The sequence below is a fragment of the Argentina anserina genome, chromosome 7 (genome assembly GCF_933775445.1).
Source record: "Argentina anserina chromosome 7, drPotAnse1.1, whole genome shotgun sequence".
Taxonomy (NCBI): Eukaryota; Viridiplantae; Streptophyta; class Magnoliopsida; order Rosales; family Rosaceae; genus Argentina; species Argentina anserina.
The window spans coordinates 23,713,987-23,737,358 of record NC_065878.1 but is presented as its reverse complement, the minus strand read 5'-3'; the positions used below and the strand labels follow the sequence as shown (position 1 = coordinate 23,737,358).

Genomic DNA, 23,372 nt, shown 5'->3' with positions numbered 1-23,372 from the left:
TTTTAAGTAACGGGTCGGTCTCGGTTTTTAATTTTTTACGGTCCGAAAGCCCGAACCGAACCGATTTTTACTAACACTGTCATATGTCACAATGTTATTGGTTCATGTACATGTATAAAAAAAACCTAAACCCTACCCAATCCCCGATTCCTTCTCTTTTTCATTATGCGCCTCCCTCTTTCATTTTTCACTCCCTTTCTCTTCTCCACTTCTCTAGTTCTCCCTTATTCATTTCATTTCACTCTCTCATACTCAATCTTCAGTCATTAAGTATTACTTAGTAATCCACAAAGTCGCAAACTCATATTCTAGACTTATTTGGTAATTTCAATCTCTACCTTATTGTTCATCAGTTCGTCAATTCATCTCACTTCATCTTATCATCACTTCTTCTCTCCCTTATTCGATCTCCCCCTTAATTTTGATCGTTCAACACTTCGTGTCTTCAGCAGCTCATCTCAATTCATTAAATCAAAACCTAGAAAAGATTGATTTTTACCAGAGAAGAATTTTTTTTGCCAAGACAATTTTGGGCCCGAAAAAACCGAAAATCGGCAAGAACTGAATTAATCGGATTTGGGTCAGTCTGGATTGTTGGAAGACCCGAACCGACCCGAATCAAAAGTTTCGGGCTTTGGGTCGGTTTCACCAAAATTTCAGCCCCGAGCCCAGCCCTACCCAAGACCTACGTATCCTCTCTTTGACATCACCATAATCATAAGAATGATGTTAGCTTATAGAGCAAGGTGAACAGAAAAATCAACCAACCTAAACTCTAATGAGGTGGTTTCTACTTCGAATCTGTTGAAGATCTTCATCGCCCCATACCTCATCTTATGAACACCACTCATAGTCAAAACAAGTGACCATCCTACAAAAGCTATATGAAAGATTACAGGGCAATGCCGTTAGGCTTCTACAACATCTCAGTAACTCTGATACAATTTCATGACAGATGAAAGCGACCATGTGCATGCGTGTTGACAATTGCTGTATCTTTTCCACTAGGTTTCATATAAATAGTCATTCCCTCTTGTTTTGGTTCCCAATCCATACGGCCCTTCTCAACAGAACACAAAACAAAAACCTCATTCCTTTTGCCTGTCGATTCCTTAATTATTCTCACATCTGCTCCTTATTCACACACACACACACACACACACACACACACTATATATGCCACCCTCATTCCTTCACACTCCCAATAGCTAAAGCCAACACTAAGTTATAGATTCTACCTCCTTTGTCGCTTGGACAAAATCTTCCTACTTTCCTAGTTTCTTGGACAAAAATGGGCAACTGTTTTGTTCTTTGCAGAGTCAGTACTGCTTCTCGCATAGTTGCAGCTGATGTTCCGCAGAAGCAAGGAAAGGTTGTGAAGGTTGTGAAGATGGACGGGAAGGTTTTAGAATTAAGGGCACCTGCTCTTGTTAAGGATGTCTTGTTGAACTTTTCCGATGCTGCAGGTATTGGTGTATCAAAGCAGTTAGCTTCAGGACATTTCCCTGCAAATTATGAGCTGAAATTAGGGAAGATGTACTATATAGTTCCTCATTTTGGTTTTGTTACAGAAAAGAACAGTATTACTGCTGCTACAACAAGAAGGATTAAAATAGTAATAACAAAGAAACAGCTTCAGGAGCTTATGACAAACCAAGTATCAGTCCAGAATTTACTTGCGGTTTCAAAACCGAAAATTCAACCGTCTAATGCGGTTGATCCCTCCACAATTTGGAAGACTAAGCTTCAGGTCATCCCTGAAGGGATCAAGCACTGAAAGTCACATCTATTTGGATAAGAAAAAGAAACATAAGGCGCACAACTGACACAAGGTTGGTTAGATTGTAATGTATAATGTAACTACTTATGGGATTGAATTGTACTCATCTTTGCAATTAACATGTTTCATTTCACCAGGTTAATATTTTCTCCACTTGTTAGGTAGGTTCTCAGTGATCAGGAAGACATAAATCTCTGATCACCATTAATTATTAGGAAGTATACAAAATCTAGGTAGAGTAAAAACTCACGCCATTCGACTCTTACAAGTTCAAAGTACTAGTTATGCTTTCCTATTTTACATGCTAAACGTACAAGCCTATACAAACAAACCGAGAAAGACGCACTTTTTATCCTCACTTGATTTCTACATCAACGACATTGCGCTCCACTTTGGTCTTAGGTATGGCAATGTAGAGAACACCATTCTTGAGCTCTGCATTCACTTTGCTCTTGTCACAGTTATCCGGAAGCTGAAGACGTGTATTGTAGGAACTGAAGCTCCTACTAGACCATGCATTATCATCCTTGTTCTCTTCTTTGTTTTGCTCACCCTTTATGACAAGCACATCATCCTCAATAGACACCTTGACATCCTCTTTAGAGAGTCCTGGCATGTCGAACCGCATTTTGATCTCATTCTCATCGTCCTTGATGTCCCAAGGTGCGCGGACCTCGACTCCCGATCGGTTTCTGGCGCCCGGAAGTGTTATAGTGTCTTCGAAAAGACGGTCCATTGTGTCCAGCATCTGGCGCATAGTCCTCATTGGTGACATGGGATCTAATAGACCTGCAATCGGCAGCAATGAGTGATTATTACAAAGATCTCCAAGACATAATGAGGCTAGTTACCTAATAGGCTAATACTACGCACGTACAAATATAACTTGTGTTTCAAGTTTTGTCACTTACCAAAAGGTGAAACATCGACATCCAACCTTCTAGCGCTAGGCCTCTTCTCCATTTGAGTCCCTTGGTTATTACCACCCTGATGAACTGCTACGTCAACACTGCCATCTCCACCGGCCTGAGCTCTCAGTGCCGGCAGCCTACGCGGCGGTGAAGGAAAGCTGGCTGAGCGTGAAATAGCATTTGTCTTAGCTGAACCCAATCCTTTGCTTGCTAGAAACGGTGATGGTGATGCCAAGGCCACTGTTGAAGCCATGGTACTTGTAACAGACCAAGTGTGAATTCTTTTGAAGAGGAGAAAGCTTCTGCTTACTTGCCAACTAGAGCTTGATGATTACCACTATCGCTTGGTGGAAATGGGAAAGGATCGTTGTGAATATATAGGTATGGGAGGGAAGCTTGGAGAAGGGCCTTGAACATTTTGGGAGTGTGATATGATAATGTGATGTAGCGTGAAGGTTCTGGACCTAATACTTGTAGTATTTACATTTTCTCGGGCATTCGGGAAAGCTCGATGTCACATGTCATGTCATGGCTCATGACTCATGATATATATCGTTTTTTCTAGCAAGTTTAAGAATGTGATTTTGTAATTAGACCCTTGTACTCTGAGATATTTTCAGACCACCCCCTAATATGTGCTGTGGCATTATTCAAGTACCAGCTTTGCATGTATACAAATCCATCTCCGTCTTTCTCCGTCTTTTATCTCTCAAATTGAAGACAATAAATCTGAATAAAATGCCAAAACTCTCGTGTTGTCAATTATTCCTCTAGCCAAATTCAGTGCCAAAATTTGTATGGTGCCTTCTTAAGTAATTAAAAGAAAAAAGACGCTTGTGTACTCATACTTAAGTAGTGAATTAAAGACCTCGTTGTTCAAAACTTGAGCATGTAGGCAAGTTTACCCCAAATTTTCATCGGGCCGGCACGATATAGATACTTTCTAGCCACAATGAAGTAACAATATTGAAGTAACCCTTGTGCTTCAGCCAGGCAAGGCCTAAGTTTATGAAATGCATTCCCTAAGTTGAGGCAAATATATGAAATAATCACCTTAGAACAATGTAGGAGGTCTTATGAGTCATTTTGCTACCTGGGGACAACAAATTAGGAGCTCAAATAGAAATTAGTAGCTAGTGACTTACAGTTTTGAGTCTCCCAAAGTCCCAAACTGGGCTCTGAGTGCTACTGCCCAATTTTTATTTTATTTTTTAAAGTACTGCCCAATTCTATGTTCTTTCCTCTTGTTACTGCATAAGGAGGACTCTTCTGCAGCAACTAGTTTCAAATATCCACCCACTCTTTAAACATTCATAAAGAAAGTAGCAGAGAATTCAGAGAATCCAAGAAAGTTTGACTGTTTCTTACTGAATGGGACTACTGCTTCCTTTCCACATAAATACAACAACCCCCCATCTTACACTGCATTGTATTCCAAAAGTGACCCAAAATCTCATGTGTTCCATAACAAAATGAATGAAAGATTCCATGACCTTAATCAATAGCCTCTTACCTATAAATCCTAGGAAAATTATACGGTGCGCTTGTTGTATGTCATACAACAGAAACATCCACGGTACATTTACATCACCACTCCACGTGTATTAATATATTCTTCCTCTATCTACCGTCTGATCCTGCTGCATGACATACAACGACGAAGCATCCAGTTGTCCTTAAAAGATAACCAGTTCTTTTATTGTGCTACATTAGCTGAATATTTAAGCAAAAATGTTTGTTTAAACTTCAAATAATTTTCTAACATCTATTAAAAATTAACGAGTCTTCCCTTCATGAGTGTTATAGCTATTGAAACCGCTAAATTCTTCTTGAACTTCAACGGAGTTGAGACTCACAATAGTGTTAATTTGGCAAAATTAGTTCCAATATTGATAAAACATCGAGACTTTTGTACGAGCGCTAAATAAATGACTACACAGTCACACGATAGAAAACTAGTCGAATATTCGTGTAGATAGATTACTGCCTAGACTCTAGCCCTTCTCAACATATCATGTTGTCCAGAAAAGAGAAAAAACACCAACAAATTAACAATTTCATAATCATAGTATTTTCCAGAAAACATGTAAAAAGCAAAAGTGAAAGCTAACCTTCCCTCCTCTCTTTGTTTCAGCCTTCATCACTCTCGAGAGGTATTCTCCAGTTCACTGTTTCATATTGGTCTCAACTCCCTGACACAGTGCCCCCCATATATAAATTCCCCCATGCCACAAGAAAACACAGCAATATTTCCTTTTCATCTTCACCATTCTACACTGCCCTGTTTATGCTAATGTTTAAACAGTCATCACAGTGAAAAAAAGACCTGCTCTGCCTCCTATATGCATGGACTCAACAGTAACATTTTGCAGAAGAGACCCACTGGCTGCAGAGACCTCATGACACTTTGTTCTCTTCCTTCCCCCTCATTCAAGTCTCTGTGCCTTAAGCATTGATATATACTACCTACTCAAACCAGCACGCCTCCTTAAGAAAGGGTTCCCTACAGTTACTCCAAGCAGTTTGGTTCTACCGTTAACGTATAGCTTTTAGTATTATGGGGAAGACTGGAGGAGGAGGAAGTTCATGGTTGACTGCAGTCAAAAGGGCCTTCAGATCTCCCACCAAGAATGAGAAAAGCAACACCAGGAGGAGAGAAGAGCTTCAAGAACATGAGGAAGAAGAAAAGGTACGCCCATATTTCAGTTCTAGCTACTCTACTCTACTTGTTAAATTATGTGGCTAGTAACTATGAGATCTGTAAATCACTGACTTGGTGTTGGGGTTGTGTTTTGTAGAAGAGAGGAAAGCGCAGATGGATTTTCAGGAAGCCTGTGAACCAGGAAACAGTCATTCATGTGCAGCATAGAGAAGAGAAAACCTTAACAGGCTCTTCTAAAAATGCTGCAGAAACTGTTCAGACTTCAGTAGCGGCTTTAACCAAGGCTGTTTGTCGTGATCATGAGAATGTAAGTAATGGAGGGGGTGAAGAGCAAAGAAATGCTCTTGCAATGGCCGTGGCGACAACAGCAGCTGCTCAGGCAGCGGTTGCAACTGTCCAAGCAGCGGTGGAAGCTTTTCGTCTCAGTACTAATTCTAGTTCTAGTAACTCCAGTACTTATAGGCCGCGGCCTTCTATTTTCGTTAGAGATTACGCTGCCATTGCTATTCAGACTGCCTTCAGAGGATATCTGGTAACTAGTTATTGACATTAGTCTTGTTTGTTGAATTGTGGCATACTAATTTACTAATAATGTGGTTTGAGTTTAAATTTAGGCGAGAAGAGCTCTTCGGGCGCTGAAGGCTCTGGTGAAGCTTCAAGCTTTGGTGAGAGGTCACAATGTTCGAAAGCGAGCGAAGATGACTCTACAATGCATGCAAGCACTCGTTCGAGTCCAAGGTCGGGTTCTTGAACAAAGGACTACGAGGCTTTCGCACCAAGGAAGCCTAGATTCCATGTTCAGTAGCGATCATCCCAATTCTAGCTTTTGGGGGTCACATTTCTCAGACAGGAAGTCCATTGTAAGCAATCTGTGGAAGTTCTTTAATTTCAGCTAGTACCAAAATTTTAGCTATTATCTCATTTAGTTTTTTTTTTCCCGGTCAACCTAGATGTAATTGTCTCTGTTTGTAAATAATTGTAGCCAAGAGAAGAAGAGGGTAGTACCTTGGATGATGAAGATGATTTGGTCCATTGGGATGATCTCCAGCCAAAAACACTAGAGCATATTCAAGCCATGTTGAAGAAAGTAAAAGAAGCTGCAGCTTCAAATCGCGAAAGGACTACTCTTGCTTATGCCATGTCCAACACAAACCAGGTCTTAGATCTAACTAGTTACCACACACCCTTTAATTTTGTTATGATGTCTTCATAAAACCTGTGTATAAAACTATAAATATACAGAAGTAGTTCATAAAATTGTTAAAATTGTCTGCAGGAGGAGCTAGAGGAGAATTTTAATATGCTTGATGGGTGGACAAGAAGAAAACAATGGGAGAGTGGCAGAGTTTCATACGATCAAAGAGCAGAACCTATTGTGAAAACAGTTGAAATGGACACCTCTAGACCTTACTCTTATAGTTCAACCCCCAATTTGAAACGAGCAGAATATCAATACCAGTGCCATCAGTACCAACATCAACAACAAAGATCTCATCAGTACTCATATCCGGTTGCCTCGCTACAATCACCAACCACACCATTTGCATCCCTTACAAGAATTGCACAAGTTCAGACGGCTAGCCCTCGTTGCTACATTAGAGAAACCAGTCATGGTAATGGTATGGGGGAGAGTGAAGTGCCGAACTACATGGCTGCAACAGCTTCAGCCAAGGCTAGGATTCGGTCACAAAGCGCGCCAAGGCACAGGCCTGCAACACAAGACAGAGAGAAACAGTGCTCAGCAAGGAAGCGTCTCTCGTTCCCGGTTCCACCTGAGCCATACGGTACAAATTGCACTTCAGACATTGAGTTAAAGAGTCCGAGTCATACGGGCATTAACAGAGGCCAAGCAATTCGAAGAGAGCACAAAGCAAGCAACAGATCTTACTGTGTAACAGACAGTGAGACATCTCCAACTTCCAGAGGTGAACTGAGAAGGTGGTTGAGGTAATAACAGCCTAGCAATGGCAGTGTAAGGTAGTATTGGTGTAGTTTTCTCAACATGAAATGGACTTTGTGTATGATGATCATTAGAGAGCATCATGTATTCAACTTTTATGGTTAATAAACTTCAAGAAAGAACAATATGCTCAGTTTCAACTTTCAACTGTCACATTTCAATTCCTGACTTCTAACCAGATCACATATTCATAGATGATCAATAAACTGAAAACAGAAGGCATACAGATTAACCAAATCACAACACTATCTTTACCTTTCACAAAGCTAAAGTATTGGATGTTTTATCTTTTTCGTGCCAAAGCTTCTATCATGTGAGCCTGTAGTGAAGGCTTGATAACCAAGAAAGCAACAAATCGGAAGGGGCAAAGGAACAACCTTAGCAACATGATTGACAAGAGTGAAAACGAAAAGATGTAGACTCCCAAGCAAATATCAATCAAGAAAAAGTTGAACAGAACCATTATATAACCCAAAATGTAAGCTTCATTCCTCTTGAAGTATATACAGTTACATCTTAGATGGAAGTGAATCGAAATTCTTCAGTTTTTCCATTCCGCGATCATTTGTGGCAGTAAAATTGTACATGTATAGGCAGGTAGTAAGATATGTTCATCGTTTTTTGACCTAAAAGGAACTTCTAAGTTGACAGCGTTTGTAGTCCAATTAAGGTAGTTCACTGAGTTCTGTCTGGTTCTCTTCATCTAATGCACAAAACAAGGCCACATTGGGGAGCTAATGAGAATGGTGAGGCAGCGGTCATGATTATAGAGGCGAAGAATAGGGTGGCGCCGGATATTGAACGGAACATATTGCATCAGCATCGGCACTACCGTATATGATCACACAGAACACTTCAAATGGCACATAAGTTTCATACTTTAGGCCACTTGTGAGCCCACAATTGCTCCCACATCCATGAATTGGTTATGACTAATCATCAATGGCGTCATTGTGTATAACAATCCAAGAGTTTTGTACGTTTGCTTGTGCAACCATTGGAACTCTCATATAGCTCTACAAGTTGAAGCTAAAGGAACTTCTAGTTTGTTCTTAGTTTAAACAAAACAATTAGATAGGATTAATCAGCTAATCATTAGTAGAAGCATCTAACACAGACCTCAAAAGTCGGAGATGATTGTCCCCTACATAGATTAAGACATATAAGTGATGGAACTAAGGTTCTGATCATTAACCAAGAAAGCTCGAAACACGAATGATCAAATCCTTTTTTTTATTTTATCAAAAAACAAAATCCAAAATCCTGTGTGTAGTGAAAGAACTACACCAAACTAAGCCGAAACAACATGCATGATCATCTGAATAAAACTATGCTTTGCTCTGATTCAGCCACAGAGAAACAATCTCTGTCTTGGCCTTCGAACTTGTAAGATTTGGGCTACTATTTCCACTGCTATCCGAGAATGAAGCAAGCGTTTTCTGAAGAACCCCGGACGGTGACGACACTGTATTCCCCAAAGGGCTACTAAACTCGCCGTGGTTACCATTAGTGGTAATCGGAGACGACGGATTAGAGGCGGTGCTGGTGGTTGGCTTCAACACCTCGGCTAAAGGCCCACCAGGCGGAGAAGAAACCCAAGACGAAGGAGTGAGCCAGGTCGAGATTTGAGGCTTAATCCCATTCCCACTCCCATCGTTACACCCCAAGCTCATCTGAGTCTGACACATTTCGTCACTGATGGAGTTGTAGCCTCCCATTGACAGTGTCAACGAAGCAGGCGAGAGCTGCCCGCTTGAAGGAAGAGAGCTCTTGCTGTCTCCATTGTCGTTTTTGGGCCAAGCATCAATGAAACTCCTCGGGGTTTCTTCAAGCAGAGGATTTTCCAAAGCGTCCACATCAGGATTCAGAAACATATTACAATCACTACCGTCTTGTTGATGATGACCATCTCCGGCCGTGAAGTTTGCATAAGAATTCAGATTCAAGAAACATTCTTGCTCAGAACGTTGCCCGAAAACAGAAGCATTCGCATCAAAGTAAGGGATTCTAGAGCAGCGGCTCAGCTCTGTTCTGTTGCTCTGCATCAAATCTTGCCATTGCGAATCCGAGCTACTCATCGGAACCGCTTCACTTTTCATCATCCACTCCACTCCTCTGAACATACACAAAGAATGACCTCAATTTTCTATCTTTATTAACCGAGAGTGTCCAATGTAAAGAGAAATAGCTACCTGACTGCTCTGTCTGATGAAACAGAGTTTACACCACCACCACCACCACTAAAGGGTCCAGACTTTACACTAGTTTGATGAAATGGTTGGAGTGAAGATCCGAAAAACTGAGCCGGGTGGCAATTCTTGCTGATCTCGTGGCTTGGAATCGAGAGAGTCGGAGCACATAGTGGTGAAATAGTGTTGTCACAGCGAACTCTCTTAGCGGCGGCGGTGGTAGCAGTGGTGGTTGTATTGCTGGCATGAATTTCCACACGCTTTCTTGAACGGGGACGGCCTCGGTGCATGTGGCGCTCACAGTACTTATGGTCCGGCGCAACATCTCTCGAGCACCTCCATTTCTTCCCGTCAGTCCTTTTGCACCGACCCGGCTCGGGATCCGAACTATTCGACAGCCTCAAATTGAACCCACCTCCGCTCACTGCAAACCCCAAAAACAAGTAAACACTCTGTCCAAAGTGACAACAGTTATATCAGTTTGCGAAGATAGACAGAGGTAGGTACATGGAGATTGAGAAACAGAGGTGGCTGAGGCGGTGGCGGCGGGAAAGAGGAGTTCACGAGGAACAGGGAGAGACGCCATCATGTACTTGTAAATCATGGCTTGTCTCTCAAGCTCCTTCCACTGTTGGTTTGTGAAAGGAAAACCCAAAGCTGCTGTTGCTGTCGTCATCCCTCCTGCAACAACAGAAAAAACATAACAGCTTCTTCTTCAGTCTTTAATTAAAGATTGAAGCATTGAGATAAGAACAGGACAGAAAAGACTGGTATGAATTAAACTTAAGCATTGACCTGAAACAAAAAAAAAAGGGGGTTGTGAAATTCACACAAACACAAACCTGGGGATCTGAGAGAGGTTGAGGTGTGATGATGAGGAGAATTTGTATTCGATAAGTACTGAAAAGGCTGCAGGCTTCTTAAAACTGAACCTCCACTACTGGTACTAGAAGAATTACCAGCTCCTGGTTCTGCAACACCAGGGGGTCTGTTACACGTGGGACCGTCTTCACCGTCACATCTTTGATCTGGATGGCCACGGTTGTCATGATGGACCATCATCATCATCTTCTTCCTTCCTTAGTTACTACTACTGTCGCAGGTTTCACTCCAACTCAACTCTAAAAAAGAAAGAAACACCAGCTCGATCTCTTCTACTTCCTTGAATTGGAAGCCTAATAATTAAATGGAAACCCACTTTGGCCTATTTTCGGGAAACAACTAACCTTTCCAATCGAACAAAGAATAAAAATTTCACAGATGGGAACACTCAACTTTTTGGTTGTTGTTGTTCTTCTTCTGAGAAAAGCTTTGTGCTCTGGCTCATGGGCGTTGCAGAGTAAAGATATAGACCCATATCCTATTATCTCAGCCCTTTTTAAAATAAAAAAGAAAAAAACGAAATCTCTGTTTTCTTTTTCGTTTTTGTTAATGGGAATTTGATTATAATGGAATTGCCGCCATTCCCAGCCTGTGATTTGCTTCCATGCTTCCAACATTCGCACACCATATCATTATACTAGTAGCGTAGCCTAGTTGACAAAGCTTTAGTGAGGAACCACCACAACCCACCACCACCACCACCACTACTACTACTCTCTCTCTCATGACTCATCATATAAATGGCTGTATCTATCGTTTTCTGCATGTCGGGTTAAAACAACCGTACTCATCTCTTTCGTATTTTCTTTCCTTAGGAACAAGGAAACCCCTTCGTCTGTGTAACACTCGTTTTACACTAACGTCCTTCATCTTAGGACAAAATTAGTTAGAGGTTTACCGTAAATTCTCTTACTTTGCGATTGAATCCAACCACACAATAGTGGCACTAGTGGACAACTACGGCAAAGCTTTAAGCGGTAGTTTTTTTTTCTATATAAAAAAATTTAACATATCGGAGTCGTATTCCTTTATAAGTCATCTACAAAATTTCAAACTCGAACACAGCAGCTTGTTACCACTGCAGCATGCTTTAAGCGGTAGTTGGGATATTGTTTCTCATAATCACTCTAATTTGTTATTGAAATGGCAATAAAGAACATTTGAGTTTTAAAGTGAATGTATTATTTTATCTGCAGTAAGCTTCTTACTAACTACATGACTATTATTATTTATAATTAATCGTCTGTATCACGCGATAGATGATACGAATAATAAATCATCTCTTAGGAAATTAAACATAAGTTGCATCAAATTGAACGTAAATTACATGTTGGAAGTTTTTTGAGATGCAAAATGTGACAAATTAAACCATATTGTAAAATCATTTTCCAAGACATGCACTAGTTAAAAAAAATAAACAAACGGCGTCACGTTTGTCGTTATACGCACCCGTGGGCCCCTTGCGGTTCATCGGGAGGTGCAATGGACCCAAATATATAGACCCAAAGACGTGGTGCATTAACTAAAACACGTATAGCAAACGTCTCCACTCGCATCACCAAGCGCGTAGCTTTATGCCAAACGCAAAACTTCAATTCTGATTGGACCGTGGAACCAAGCGCTCAAGCGGTTAGGTGTGGCGGAGATTGGGAATTATTGCAGGATAGGGACGAGACATGACAAAAGGATAGAATTCTGGGCCACATGATCTGCATCAAGATTTTTTTTATTTTGTTGGGCTTATTCTATTTTGTTACTTTAATTCACTTGGGCCCCCTTCAGAAATATCCATCTTGGTAATAAGACCAAACATGTTTAATTGCCACAACTAACTCAATGTTTATTGGGTGACAAAACGGTTGATTATTGGCATTTAATCCATATTAACTCCCTTACCAAACCCTAAATCTTACTTGGAATGGTAGTGTGTCAATTAGGGCATCCTAGTTCCATCAATGGAAGTTATGAGTATGACACGCGTGTTCGGTAAATTATTTATCTTCTGAAAAGATTAATAATGCTGTCTTTTATTATCGTGAAGACACTCGTTAAGGTTCATTTCAGAGTACTTATAATTTTTGATCCTTAAGGAAAATGTAATGGAAGCCACATATAATGTGCTAGTGTTGTGTACACTTGTGCTGACATGACTTAATAGACAATCCAAAGGTGGATTGCTTATCATTGCACTGTGGTCGGTGATTAGTGATTACTAATAAGAAAAAGGATAATGGTTGAAAGTGTAGTAGCACATGATTCAACATTTGATGTATAATCTAAGACCAAGATAATACCTTTCTCATAATGTTGCGGCAAAAAAAGGTAGGAAAGGGAGGCATGGCTAAGAATTTTAGGTGGGTTTCCAAGGGACAATTCAATAATGTTTCCTTGAGGGTGATGAGGTGGCAGCTTGGGGTCATGGGCTGGGCTGGGCCAGAAATACAGCTGGGGAGGGTCCTCTCTTCACATTCAGATTTTGCATTATGCAAAGACAAATCTCTCTCTCTCTCTCTCTCTCTCTCTCTCTCTCTCTCTCTCTCTCAAACCCTGCCTTTCCTTTCCTCTTTGTCATCAGTCTATTTCTGAGTACACTTTCACATTATACTGATTATAGTCAGACATCAATTGGTACAATAGCAGCTTTCACTGTGAAAGAATTTACACATCAGCTGAATTATTTCGAGAGTTAAGTACATGAATCTCACACTAAATCAGCAAGCAAAAATCCAATTGTGGCTTTCTCGTTGAATAATATGGGGTTTTCTACGTCGGTCCGTCGGTGGGTTTGAACATAGGAGTACCATGTCCCTATTGTGTTACATAGATCGTGTAAGTATCCCAAGTCTAGGCATTATTCATTATTGTGTTTGGAAGGGGAAACAAATTACCGAACACCCTCTATTTGTTCATTTTTTTAAAATCATGTGTCCAATTGCTCAATTATTATTTAATTGTGAGTTGAGAAAAAATATATGACATTAATTTAAAATAATGGTCATAAAATATTCAAATAAAAAGTACCGAACACCCTCTATTTGTTTATTTTTTAAAAGTCATGTGTCCAATTGCTCAATTATTATTTAATTGTGAGTTGAGAAAAAATACATGACATTAATTTAAAATAATGGTCATAAAATATTCAAATAAAAAGTAGTCGGTAAATTTACTTCCGCTTAAAATAGTGAGTCTTTTGAGAATGGAGGAATGGAATAACAAGAGGTCAAGAGCATGGACCGTTAGGTTGAATAATGATTTAGTGTTCAATGTTCCCAATGATATTGATGAAAAGGAAGAAAGGAAAGCTACCACCGCCAAGGAAACAGCTATTCTTTTATTTCCTGAGGTCAGAAATAGCTCACTGAACCACAACAAGTGCTTTAATTTCAATTTATAATGTTTGATTAGGATGTTGGTGGAAAACTTCTGTAGTGCTCCATGCTTCAACGATGTAAAGAACAGTTAGGGTGCGAATAGTTTAGAGACGCGAAACTTATTTAATGTATGCATTTATATATTTTTCAATACTCTATGTAAAATTTATAGTTTCAATACTCCGTAACATTATCAAACACTTTGAATGTGCTCTAAAGAAAATGGGCGCATTGTTCTCATGTAGATGTAGAGGTGAAGGGACCACATAAGTGTAGGGGCTGCTCTAGCCCAAATCGTTTTCATGTCGAGAAGAGAACCCTCCAACCTTACAACTTTCAGTGGGAAGTTTTCTTTCTCCTCTATCTTCTCGTTATTTTCTTTATTATGACCATACCGATGGTGATGGAGAAGGGTTCAAGGAACCAATGAGTTCATGAATCATGATACGCACCTTGTAAGATCCACTATCTCAGGATTATCAGCAGGCGAGGCTAGAAAGACAGAGGATTTCTTTTGGTTGCTCTTGGCCATTTTCAAATTGTGAAGCTCTCACTTTATTGTAATCTGACAAATACTTGTATGACATTAATAGCCGATAAGATATTGGAAAACTAACTAATGGAAACAGCATTTGAATCTGAAAGATTTAGCATCAACATCTAATTGCAATAGTTTTCGTCTGATATGAGATACAAAACTCAAGCCTTCAAGTAATTGGCGTTACATGATTGGGTATACCCCATACAATACCAACCAATTACGTCAAAGTTATTCTTTGAGAGGGAGGACAAACTACAGAGAAACTACTTGCATAATAGGAAAAATTCTTTTGGGGGGCACAGTCCCAAAATGCAGTAGCATATTCCTAAGGCATCTACTCAGCTGCTTCAGCAGGTTGTGGAGCTTCAGTTTGTTTTATACTCTCAAGAGCTGCAATTCGTCTGTCCAGTGACTCATGCAGGCCTTTCACCTGGAGAAACAAACAAAAAAAAGGTATCACGATTCACATTTCCTTGTCTTGCAGTCTCACTTAAAAGGCCAAAATGTCATAGTACACTGACGGTTATGAGAAACCAATGAATCTTAGAGACCAGAGAACCAAAAAAAATACAACCAAGATAAGGGCATACAACAAACCGGAATAGAAATAGAGAAACAGGAACCATAGGTCATATACAGGGAAGACAACACGGTTAAATGTTCCCTAAGTTCTCTAAAGGACACCACACTGACAGCATTGCATGAAACTTGATTTTTTGTAACTTGAAAAGGTTGGTTATCCTGTGCATATGTCAACAAATTTGAAGCCTGGATACGATCATGCTTTGATGACTAACTAGAAAGTGCTTTTACTTGGCAGAACGATCTAATAAGAAAGTTTCTTTAGTGCGGCTAGTATCACCCGGTGGGGTAGAAATCCTACATAAATTGTTAATGAAGTGCATTATCATAGACATTAAGCGTATATATATCTAACACTGAAAACCTATCAGAATGGTGAGAAGTACAAGAAAGGAGCAACCACACAAGAGTTTGGTTATTTAACCAAGAGTAAACTCCTTGCCTGTAATTAATCAAACCCTCTATTAACAAGTAAACTGAATCAGAATAACCACTTGGGAGCCAGCCACTAACTATAATCATTTGCCCTTACCAATGTTGTGAAACCCTTATGATAACAAATGATGTTCAAAAGATGGTAGACAATAAAAAAAAACCCGTAAGGCCTACAATAAGAAACAGATACCAAAGAGAAATAACCAACTCGGGACTAACTAATGCAGATACTGGCTGTAGACCAGACACAAATATATTGTTCTGCTCGAAATGTACAAGGAAATACCCTCAAATTAAAAAATCATAAAAAGTATCTCAGGACGCAAAGAGATAAACTGTGGAACTGAAATTAGACATATTAAAGTCAGGAAAACACCGGAGCATTTCTGTTTTCACGTCCTTCGCACCCGATAAGCGGAAGCATAACCCCGGCAACAGCCACATCCTCCACAGCATCCTAATCATTTCATTTCTAACGCACCAGTCATTTTGTTCCCAATTTCCATTTCTTAAACCAAAATGTGCAAACTAGAAAATGTCATCAATACCCTAAATTCAATCCCACCTAGAATCAATTTTCTCAAACACAATCTCTCCCCCAATTACCAAACCCTAATTCCTCAATCGAATCACAAAATCACTATCTGCAACTTCATCCCACACAATCAATCACAATTTCAACATCCAAAACTGACAAAAATCAACCATACTGGAAATTTCAATCTCAATTGAGAAATTCTCAGACGAAGAAAACCTAGATATGAGAAATTACAACAGAGCACATAAGAAAAAGCGAAGAAGAAGAAGAAGGAGAAAAGACCTGATGAGAGATGGCCTCATGAGCGACCTTGTAGTCATTGTGAAGGATGTAAAGACCCATAAACGACGCCACCGCAGCTCCGCCGAAGAACGAAGCCAGCCTCACTCGCAGAACGTAACCCATCTTCTTCTTCTTCCCCTTCACGATATGTAATTCCCTTCTCCAAATACTCGAGCCTTTTCAAACGCACCGTCGTTTTTTTTCCTTTGTCCAGATTCCACATTCATACGACGCCGTTTTAGGTTTGAGGCCCAAATGCAACACGTCTTTGTTCTTATCGTATTTTATTGTAGTAAATTTGTAATTGCGACAAGCCTACAACTCCTACCAGTACGTTATGATCGATTTGTGGAGGTTTTACTTAATTCATGGTTGGTAAAAATTTCCTTGTGTTTAGTGATTGTTTAACGGAGTTTTGATTGAGACATACATAATTTAAGAATAATTAAAGTATTAATTAACCTGATTAGTTGTGAAATGTATATATCAAATGATATACTACATCAATTTGAGAAATTATTATATATACCTGACATATATCTCACATGGTGTACTCCTTAAAATCTAGAGTTTAGCGTAAACGATAAACCCTAGACCCCCTAAACGCTAAACATTATTATGCGCCGATTTTTTCATACTCATGTGATGTGATACATAGTGTGACAATGTTTAACACTTCAATCCTAAACTTTTCTAAACTCTAAACCCTTGAAAAAATCTAAAATTTAGGGTGCGTTTAGGGTCTAGGGTATAGCGTTGCTAAACATTGTTTATTAATGTTTATTGGTTGTCAGTAATTTGTTATTAGGGGGTTACTATGTGTCAATAATTTGTTATTAATGAGTTACTAGGTGTCGGTAATTTGTTATTGGGGATTACTATGTGTCAATAAGTTTTTCCGACAACCAGTGGTTGGAGTCTGGTGACGGTGACCAGAGTCCGGTGATGCTGATTGGAGCTCGTAGTCCGGCAAGGTTCCAACAAATTGATCTATATCATCAACTTTCTCTCTATATAAGTGTTTAGATAAATGATGGTAAAATAGTCTAAAAAATACACAAGATCATAATTTTTGTAGATTAAATAGTTGTAGATACTTATAGAGTGAATTGTCACATTTTGAATTTTGTCATTCAAATGGTCAATAAATGACCCGAATTTGTATGAATTGGTCATTTTTCATAGTTTTTTTTATCTTGTATTTCAAATGAGGGTAAAATTGGAAAATTATAGACAAAATAGTATACTAATTAATGGGTATACTAAGAACTTTGCTTGGTACATTTAGCAACACTTTATATATAAAGGTGTTCGGGCGGGATTCGAGAAATTTTTCAGTGCTCTAAAAAAACCACGTGGCAATGTCCAGTAGTTATCCCTTATAATCACCATTTGACACTCAGGATTTAATAAAAAAAATCAAACAATTTTATCAAAGACCATTTTGGGTTTCTTTCTAAAATTCTACACCCTACACTCTAATACCCTAAAGTCTAAAACCCTATACCCTAAACCTACACTATAAAACCCTAAACCATAAACTCTAAACTATAAATTCGAAATCTTAGTTCAAAATCATCAATACCCATAAAAGTCATTTCATAAATAATAAAAATATGTAAAATTATAATTTTGATGTAATAAATCCACGTATCAAAATATAATAGATGAGAATAACCACTGTACATTACCATGTGATTTTCCGGAATGATTGAAAAAATAAATTAGCGGAAATCTTATAACTTATAAGTGGTTAGTATTGACATGCCATAAGGCTGTCCACCGTATACATAAAATAATCACAATGTATAACGTATACGCAGGCCCGGACCTGAGTGAAGCCAATGAGGCAACATACTCAGGCACCAACCACCTTAGGGGCTCGAACTACATGGCATCCGATCATATCTTCACTTCTTTTGGAAATTTTCTCATGCATGGTTGCATATTATGACGTATATGTGTCATATTCATGTGAAACTATACTGATGTATTACCTTATTTAGCACATTATACCATCTATATTAATGCAGCATAACTTTAAAACAATACGTGTTATTTCTATATCATCTAGACATGATAGGGGAGATTTCTATATAAACTCTCTCTCTCACTCTCTCTCATACATGGGATTAACTAATTAACAAGCTATATGTGGCACAATATATATATTCGTCGGGGCACCATTACCATTCTTCGAACTCGCCTCAAGTCTTCAAATCTCAAGAACTCGCATCAGGTCTTCAAATCTCAAGTCCGGCCCTGCGTATACGAAAGCATGGATTTGTAATATACACAAAAGGGTTACAAGTGTAGCATGCTTTTAACCATAACGACACGTAAACTCAAAACTTAAAACGCTTGTTTATGACACAGCTTGTTTAGTCCCTCTTGATCCCTTTCCTCGGATCTGATCTCTTTTGCGTCTGCTCACCTCTCCTTGCTCGATGATATGCTGAGACACGGAAATCGGGATTTCCTCTCAAAAATGTTTTTCATTCTTCACACCAAGAAGCACAAATGCATGGAGGGAATATGCGCAATAATTCAAGCATCCTAGATTTGAAAGGAAGTCGATCGGTGCGAGCACTGAAAATTTGAAACAGAACATCAATAAAAATTCATAAATTAATAATAAAGATGCTTACAGTACTAATGTAGAAAGTATAAAGATCTCAGCTGTATGTAGAGTTCAGCAAAAGAAGATATTAGCTCTCTTCACTTCTGATAGTACAAAAACTCCAATATCATCAAGTTGAACATCAGTAGATATAACTTCTCCACTTTTTTTTAATCCTAAAATGGTACGCAACCAAGTATACATTAGGCCTAAAATTACTTCAGCCATCAGATAAAATTTCTCTATTTTATTTTTCCTGAAATAATAAACAAAGAAGAATACATGAAGTCTTGTATAAAGATCACATTATGTAGAGAAAAAGCATAAATGCACAAATTACATGTGCGAGTTGTCAATTTAAATCTGCTAAATCTAATTTTGGCTTAGAATTCCTGCAGCAAATTGAATAACGTCATATAAATAAATTCACCTATATAGTCTTTAAAAGCATTTCAACTTATGCCTTTCCCTCAAAGTTGGTACTGTCCACTTTATAAAGTTGAGATTTTTGTCAAAACCAAGCTCGCAATGAGTATTCCACCATGACCATTCAGCAAAGCTACATCATTTCTCCAGAATAATCTGATCTAAAAAAAGAAGGAAAGTCAACTCAGCAAGCCTGTGAAAATCTGGAAACAGAACCCAACAATGGCCACACGGCCACACCACAGACATGTTCTACAGAAATGGGTTCCATGAAATTTTTAAAACCTAAGTCAGGTTCATAATAAGGTACTATGAAACTCACTCAGCAGAATTACAGAAACACAAACACTCAGATGTAGGGAGTCAAATTCAAAATAAGCTAAAGCTAATTATTCCAGATGAGACATTAGATTACTTGCGAACTGGAAATTGACCTGTAGTTCATTACCCAGCTGACGAAGTTGATGTTGGAGTTCATATACCTGCACGACAACCGGCCAGCTAGTCAAGTTAGAATTGAAATCTACACAAAGACAGTTCACTATAACATGAGCTTGTAGTTGGCAGCTGCCTTGGTGAGAAGAAACTGACAGGGTTTCTCACTGTGGCAATGGATATGTATGTCAATCACTCCCTAACCTTCTCCACACTCAAAGATTGCAAAATTTACATGGTTTAGGGTTCAAATATTACAGTGCTTTCCTCAAGAACGACCACAAAGCGCATACCATTTATGCGACACCTCTCAAAAAGTCATTTTTATCATTGTAGGTTTCTATAGCATGTAAAGTGGTATAGGAATCTAAAGTCATTTTATTTAGGGTTCAAGCCGTTGACTAATATTTCTGAACCACAACCCTTGCAGTCAGCACTCAGAATGTTTAGATTGTTTAGAAAGAAAACGATTTAAGATTCCATTTAGTACAAAAGACACCAAATCTTTAAGGTTTTATTTCTTTCAAATATGTGGGCATAAAATTGAACAAAGAGGACATAAAATTGAGAACACTCACCAAACTAATTTAACTGCAGCGATTAGCCTCCCAAGGAGATCAGAACAGAATCAAGGAGAAGGATGAAGAGTGAATATACCCCTATAGTAAACAAAAAGAAAGAATCAAATGTTAGGAACTTTAAAATAGTTTGTAAGGTAGATATTTTATAGAACAAACTCTCTAAAAACATTACTAACTTAGATGTTTTGCACATCGACAATCAAATTATGTACTAAGACAGCATGTGAAATGGAACAACGTGTTTATCCATCACTTGAAATGAAAGTTCAATCACCATTGATCAGAAAAAGGAAAGGCTATGGGTTTGATGAAAGATGTCTTTTAGGTGCAGGCCCTTGGTGCAGGCCCTTGTTCAACACAGACTACACAGACAAAAAAAACAGATTTTATCAACGAAATCAATCAAAAGGATTCAGCTTCATTAATTAATAGAAACCTATGTAAACCATAATCCACCAGTTCCAATCTGAGCCGAAGGACAGCGAGAAGAGATGCCGATTACTCTCTCTGAGGTAAGATTATCAAAACGACAGCCATCCACTTCCACTCACTATCACCCTCTCCTGACCCCTGTAAATCCAACTACATTTTGTAGACTCAATAATAATGAAGACCAGTTTATTTAGGATCAGAAAAAAGTTTCAATTTTTAGGATCAGTTGACAATTACCTTTACAATTTCATGGAAATGAGAACCCCACATATTTCAATGTCCCTATACAAATTCACATGAGAAAAACGCAGTGGACAAATGCAAGGAAACATAAGAAAGCAAGATTAACAGAAGTGCATTACGGTAAACATACCACTTTGCTGAAGGCTATTCATTCCACCATGCAAGTGTTGCCATCTTCGCATGCCTAAAGTATTAGAAACTGATGATTTTCCCTCACTTTCTAAACCATGAAACAATCTTTTTATCTACGACATTTGATTTCTTCACCACACATAACTGTTAAAAAAATCATTATTACATGGAGCCAACAAAGATGAAACAAAAGATACAAAAAACAACAGAGTAAGGTCAGAAATCGCAATGTGAACTAGTTTTCATGATTCAGGGAACATAGTTATGACTTACAACATTAGAATTAAAGTCAATATGAGCACTAAACAAACACTCAACTGAGATGCTAACTTGCTAAGTTAACATGAGTAATCACAGATAAGACAGCAATACAATCACAGAAATGCAACTATTTCCCCAAACTCCATCAAAAACAATAATATACATGACAGAAGCATCAAGAGTGACATATGACAGCATTAACCATACCTTGATAAACAACCAAAACCCAGAATCACACAGTCTACACCGCAGCCATCAGATAATTCAACCAGAGAAAAGAGCAACAGATCAAAATTCAAATTCACCAAGAAAAAGACCTTCTTTCCCTGGTGAAGCTTCAATTGCTAGAAAATAAAATTTACCCTCTTATAAACGCAACACCTGGCATTCCGACCCACCATTCCTTCATTCTCTCCTCCCTCAAATCAAAACTGAAGCAGATCGAGTCATCGGAGTCTAAGCCTAAGCGGGTCAGGCAAGACGAGAACCCGAAGCCCGATCCCTCACCACCTGTGGCTATCCCGAAGAATGACCCGGCCTTTTCATCAGCACCAGCAGACCCGGACCCAGTCGAGTCGCCCGAGTTACCAACTGCTGAGTATTTACGTTTGGAGAATGAGCGATTGCACGCAATGGGGGGTATGCTCTTCGTTTTAATTTTGTTTTCATCCTGCAAATTAATTCTTTGCATCATAGCATTGCATATGAATAGATGAATGAATTGCATTATTTTGGTGTCGTTGAAAGAGTAAACGAACGAGAATAATAACAACATAATAAAACGTAACTGTTTTTTGATTGATAATGAAGCTTATATATATAAGTATTAAATAACCACAATATCGTAGAATTCGAAATTTTAATCTAATACAGATATGCGAATCTATCTCTAATAGGAAACCTAATAAGGCTAAGACACATATAAGGGTAGAATATTAATTATCTCGGAACAAGTGTATGATTATTCAGAGATCTTGTGTATTAAGTTTCTGACTTTACTTGGGTTAACTTTGAATTCATTTGATTGAGTTTATATGGTCTTTATAAAACATACATTTCATCATCAATAGTTTTTTTTTCTTTGGTTACTTTACAAATTCCATCCGATCCTGTTTTGACCCCCCTTTTTTTTCCTTTTGTTTTGGTGCAAAGTTTTTACCCGGGATTCTGAGCAAGTTGAAGATAATTATGGTGTAAGATGGCCTGTAATGTGCATGCGATGTGGCCGTTTTGAAGATCACTTTACAAATTACCCTATGGGGTGCCCTTTCTTGGAGACAGAAGAGGCTATAGAGTGGCGGAGGAAGACTGGCATATGATCCAGAGTATTCTAGTGTATGTTATGACCTTATTAGAATTTATCCTTCATTTTTATGTTCCTTACCATACAGTTTCCTCCAAAGTTTGGGCAGTATGTTCATTTTTGGTTTTGGGGAATCTTATGGTTCAAGGAGTCTGTAATTTCTTGAAAACTGAAGCCAAGTAAGTATCAATTTAATCGTCAACTTGTTATTCCATGTGAATGTGAATTTATTCAATTGCAGTTACATGAAGCTGCTGAATTATACGACGACACTACTAGTTAGACTCTTGGAATAATTATTTTAAGTTTCTATATGGGTCAACTTATGAGATAGCCATATGTACCCAAATGTGCTGTTAAAAAATTTTCACATTGTCTCTTGAGAAATATGTAGGGCACAAATGGTGTTGGTACAGTGTCTGAATTTCACTTCTTGGTATCAAGGTCTGTTATGCAGATTGAAAATAATAGGACTTGATAGAATGATCTGTACATAGGTGAGAATGAACACCGTGTTTATAGCTTGTATTGTGATCTTATCTTCATTTCTGGCAATAGAAAGCAGGTGAAGAAAAGCTTGGTGTTGTTCATGTTCTTGTAGATTCTTTTCCAGCAATGGAGAAGACAAGGATGAAGATTGAAAGATGAGCATTGTGTGTTCATCACCAAATTCTTGTTGTTTTGTGGGCAGGAGGAGAAAGAAGAAAAAAAAATAGATCGACGGATAAAACATCATTACCTCTTTGATAGCCTGATAGGTGAAATAAAAGGGAGGAAAAGAAAAAGGAGGGAAAATCCATTATTTT

The 23,372-nt window shown here is 38.6% G+C and overlaps 4 protein-coding genes and 1 long non-coding RNA gene across 13 annotated transcripts; 1 reads left to right on the top strand and 4 right to left on the bottom strand.

Moving 5' to 3' along the window:
- Positions 1-2,135: 2,135 nt before the first annotated feature.
- On the bottom strand, positions 2,136-2,944 carry LOC126803211 (small heat shock protein, chloroplastic). Its single transcript, XM_050530973.1, has 2 exons — positions 2,692-2,944; positions 2,136-2,569 (listed from the first exon to the last, which is right to left on the bottom strand). Exons 1-2 carry the CDS (start codon positions 2,942-2,944, stop codon positions 2,136-2,138), a joined length of 687 nt encoding a protein of 228 aa, XP_050386930.1.
- A 2,019-nt stretch (positions 2,945-4,963) lies between these two features.
- LOC126802798 (protein IQ-DOMAIN 17-like) lies at positions 4,964-7,423 on the top strand. Its single transcript, XM_050530507.1, has 5 exons — positions 4,964-5,380; positions 5,490-5,885; positions 5,968-6,213; positions 6,336-6,509; positions 6,630-7,423. The coding sequence occupies exons 1-5, from the start codon at positions 5,249-5,251 to the stop codon at positions 7,302-7,304; spliced, it is 1,623 nt and encodes a 540-aa protein (XP_050386464.1). The 5' UTR covers positions 4,964-5,248; the 3' UTR covers positions 7,305-7,423.
- A 1,027-nt stretch (positions 7,424-8,450) lies between these two features.
- Positions 8,451-10,799, bottom strand: LOC126802647 (growth-regulating factor 4). Its single transcript, XM_050530299.1, has 4 exons — positions 10,345-10,799; positions 10,010-10,183; positions 9,506-9,926; positions 8,451-9,428 (listed from the first exon to the last, which is right to left on the bottom strand). Exons 1-4 carry the CDS (start codon positions 10,568-10,570, stop codon positions 8,642-8,644), a joined length of 1,608 nt encoding a protein of 535 aa, XP_050386256.1. The 5' UTR covers positions 10,571-10,799; the 3' UTR covers positions 8,451-8,641.
- A 3,602-nt stretch (positions 10,800-14,401) lies between these two features.
- Positions 14,402-16,294, bottom strand: LOC126802961 (uncharacterized). Its single transcript, XM_050530683.1, has 2 exons — positions 16,134-16,294; positions 14,402-14,726 (listed from the first exon to the last, which is right to left on the bottom strand). Exons 1-2 carry the CDS (start codon positions 16,254-16,256, stop codon positions 14,631-14,633), a joined length of 219 nt encoding a protein of 72 aa, XP_050386640.1. The 5' UTR covers positions 16,257-16,294; the 3' UTR covers positions 14,402-14,630.
- Positions 16,295-18,260: 1,966 nt separating this feature from the next.
- LOC126802236 (uncharacterized) lies at positions 18,261-21,929 on the bottom strand. Of its 9 annotated transcripts, none has more exons than XR_007672921.1 (9): positions 21,471-21,929; positions 21,001-21,146; positions 20,865-20,909; positions 20,470-20,777; positions 20,193-20,273; positions 19,614-19,661; positions 19,184-19,340; positions 18,568-19,009; positions 18,261-18,395 (listed from the first exon to the last, which is right to left on the bottom strand). It is a non-coding gene; the product is annotated as an uncharacterized LOC126802236 (long non-coding RNA). The 9 variants fall into 9 exon arrangements; XR_007672918.1 differs by lacking the exon at positions 18,261-18,395 and having other exon boundaries at positions 18,730-19,009; positions 20,470-20,557; positions 20,652-20,777; XR_007672922.1 differs by lacking the exon at positions 18,261-18,395 and having other exon boundaries at positions 18,730-19,009; positions 20,470-20,557; positions 20,652-20,765.
- Between the last annotated feature and the right edge of the window lie 1,443 nt (positions 21,930-23,372).

Bases quoted from the DNA above. Each gene is read 5' to 3' on its own strand.
- LOC126802647 (XM_050530299.1), bottom strand. From the start codon at position 10,570: ATGATGATGATGGTCCATCATGACAACCGTGGCCATCCAGATCAAAGA. The intron at 10,184-10,344 runs GTTTGTGTTTGT...CTGTTGTTGCAG, and splicing joins AACCTCTCTCAGATCCCCAG to GAGGGATGACGACAGCAACA. The intron at 9,429-9,505 runs GTAGCTATTTCT...GTGTATGTTCAG, and splicing joins TCATCAGACAGAGCAGTCAG to AGGAGTGGAGTGGATGATGA.
- LOC126802798 (XM_050530507.1), top strand. From the start codon at position 5,249: ATGGGGAAGACTGGAGGAGGAGGAAGTTCATGGTTGACTGCAGTCAAA. The intron at 5,886-5,967 runs GTAACTAGTTAT...GTTTAAATTTAG, and splicing joins CTGCCTTCAGAGGATATCTG to GCGAGAAGAGCTCTTCGGGC. The intron at 6,214-6,335 runs GTAAGCAATCTG...AAATAATTGTAG, and splicing joins TCTCAGACAGGAAGTCCATT to CCAAGAGAAGAAGAGGGTAG.
- LOC126802961 (XM_050530683.1), bottom strand. From the start codon at position 16,256: ATGGGTTACGTTCTGCGAGTGAGGCTGGCTTCGTTCTTCGGCGGAGCT. The intron at 14,727-16,133 runs GTCTTTTCTCCT...TTGTTTCTCCAG, and splicing joins ATGAGGCCATCTCTCATCAG to GTGAAAGGCCTGCATGAGTC.
- LOC126803211 (XM_050530973.1), bottom strand. From the start codon at position 2,944: ATGGCTTCAACAGTGGCCTTGGCATCACCATCACCGTTTCTAGCAAGC. The intron at 2,570-2,691 runs GTAAGTGACAAA...TGCCGATTGCAG, and splicing joins TGTCGATGTTTCACCTTTTG to GTCTATTAGATCCCATGTCA.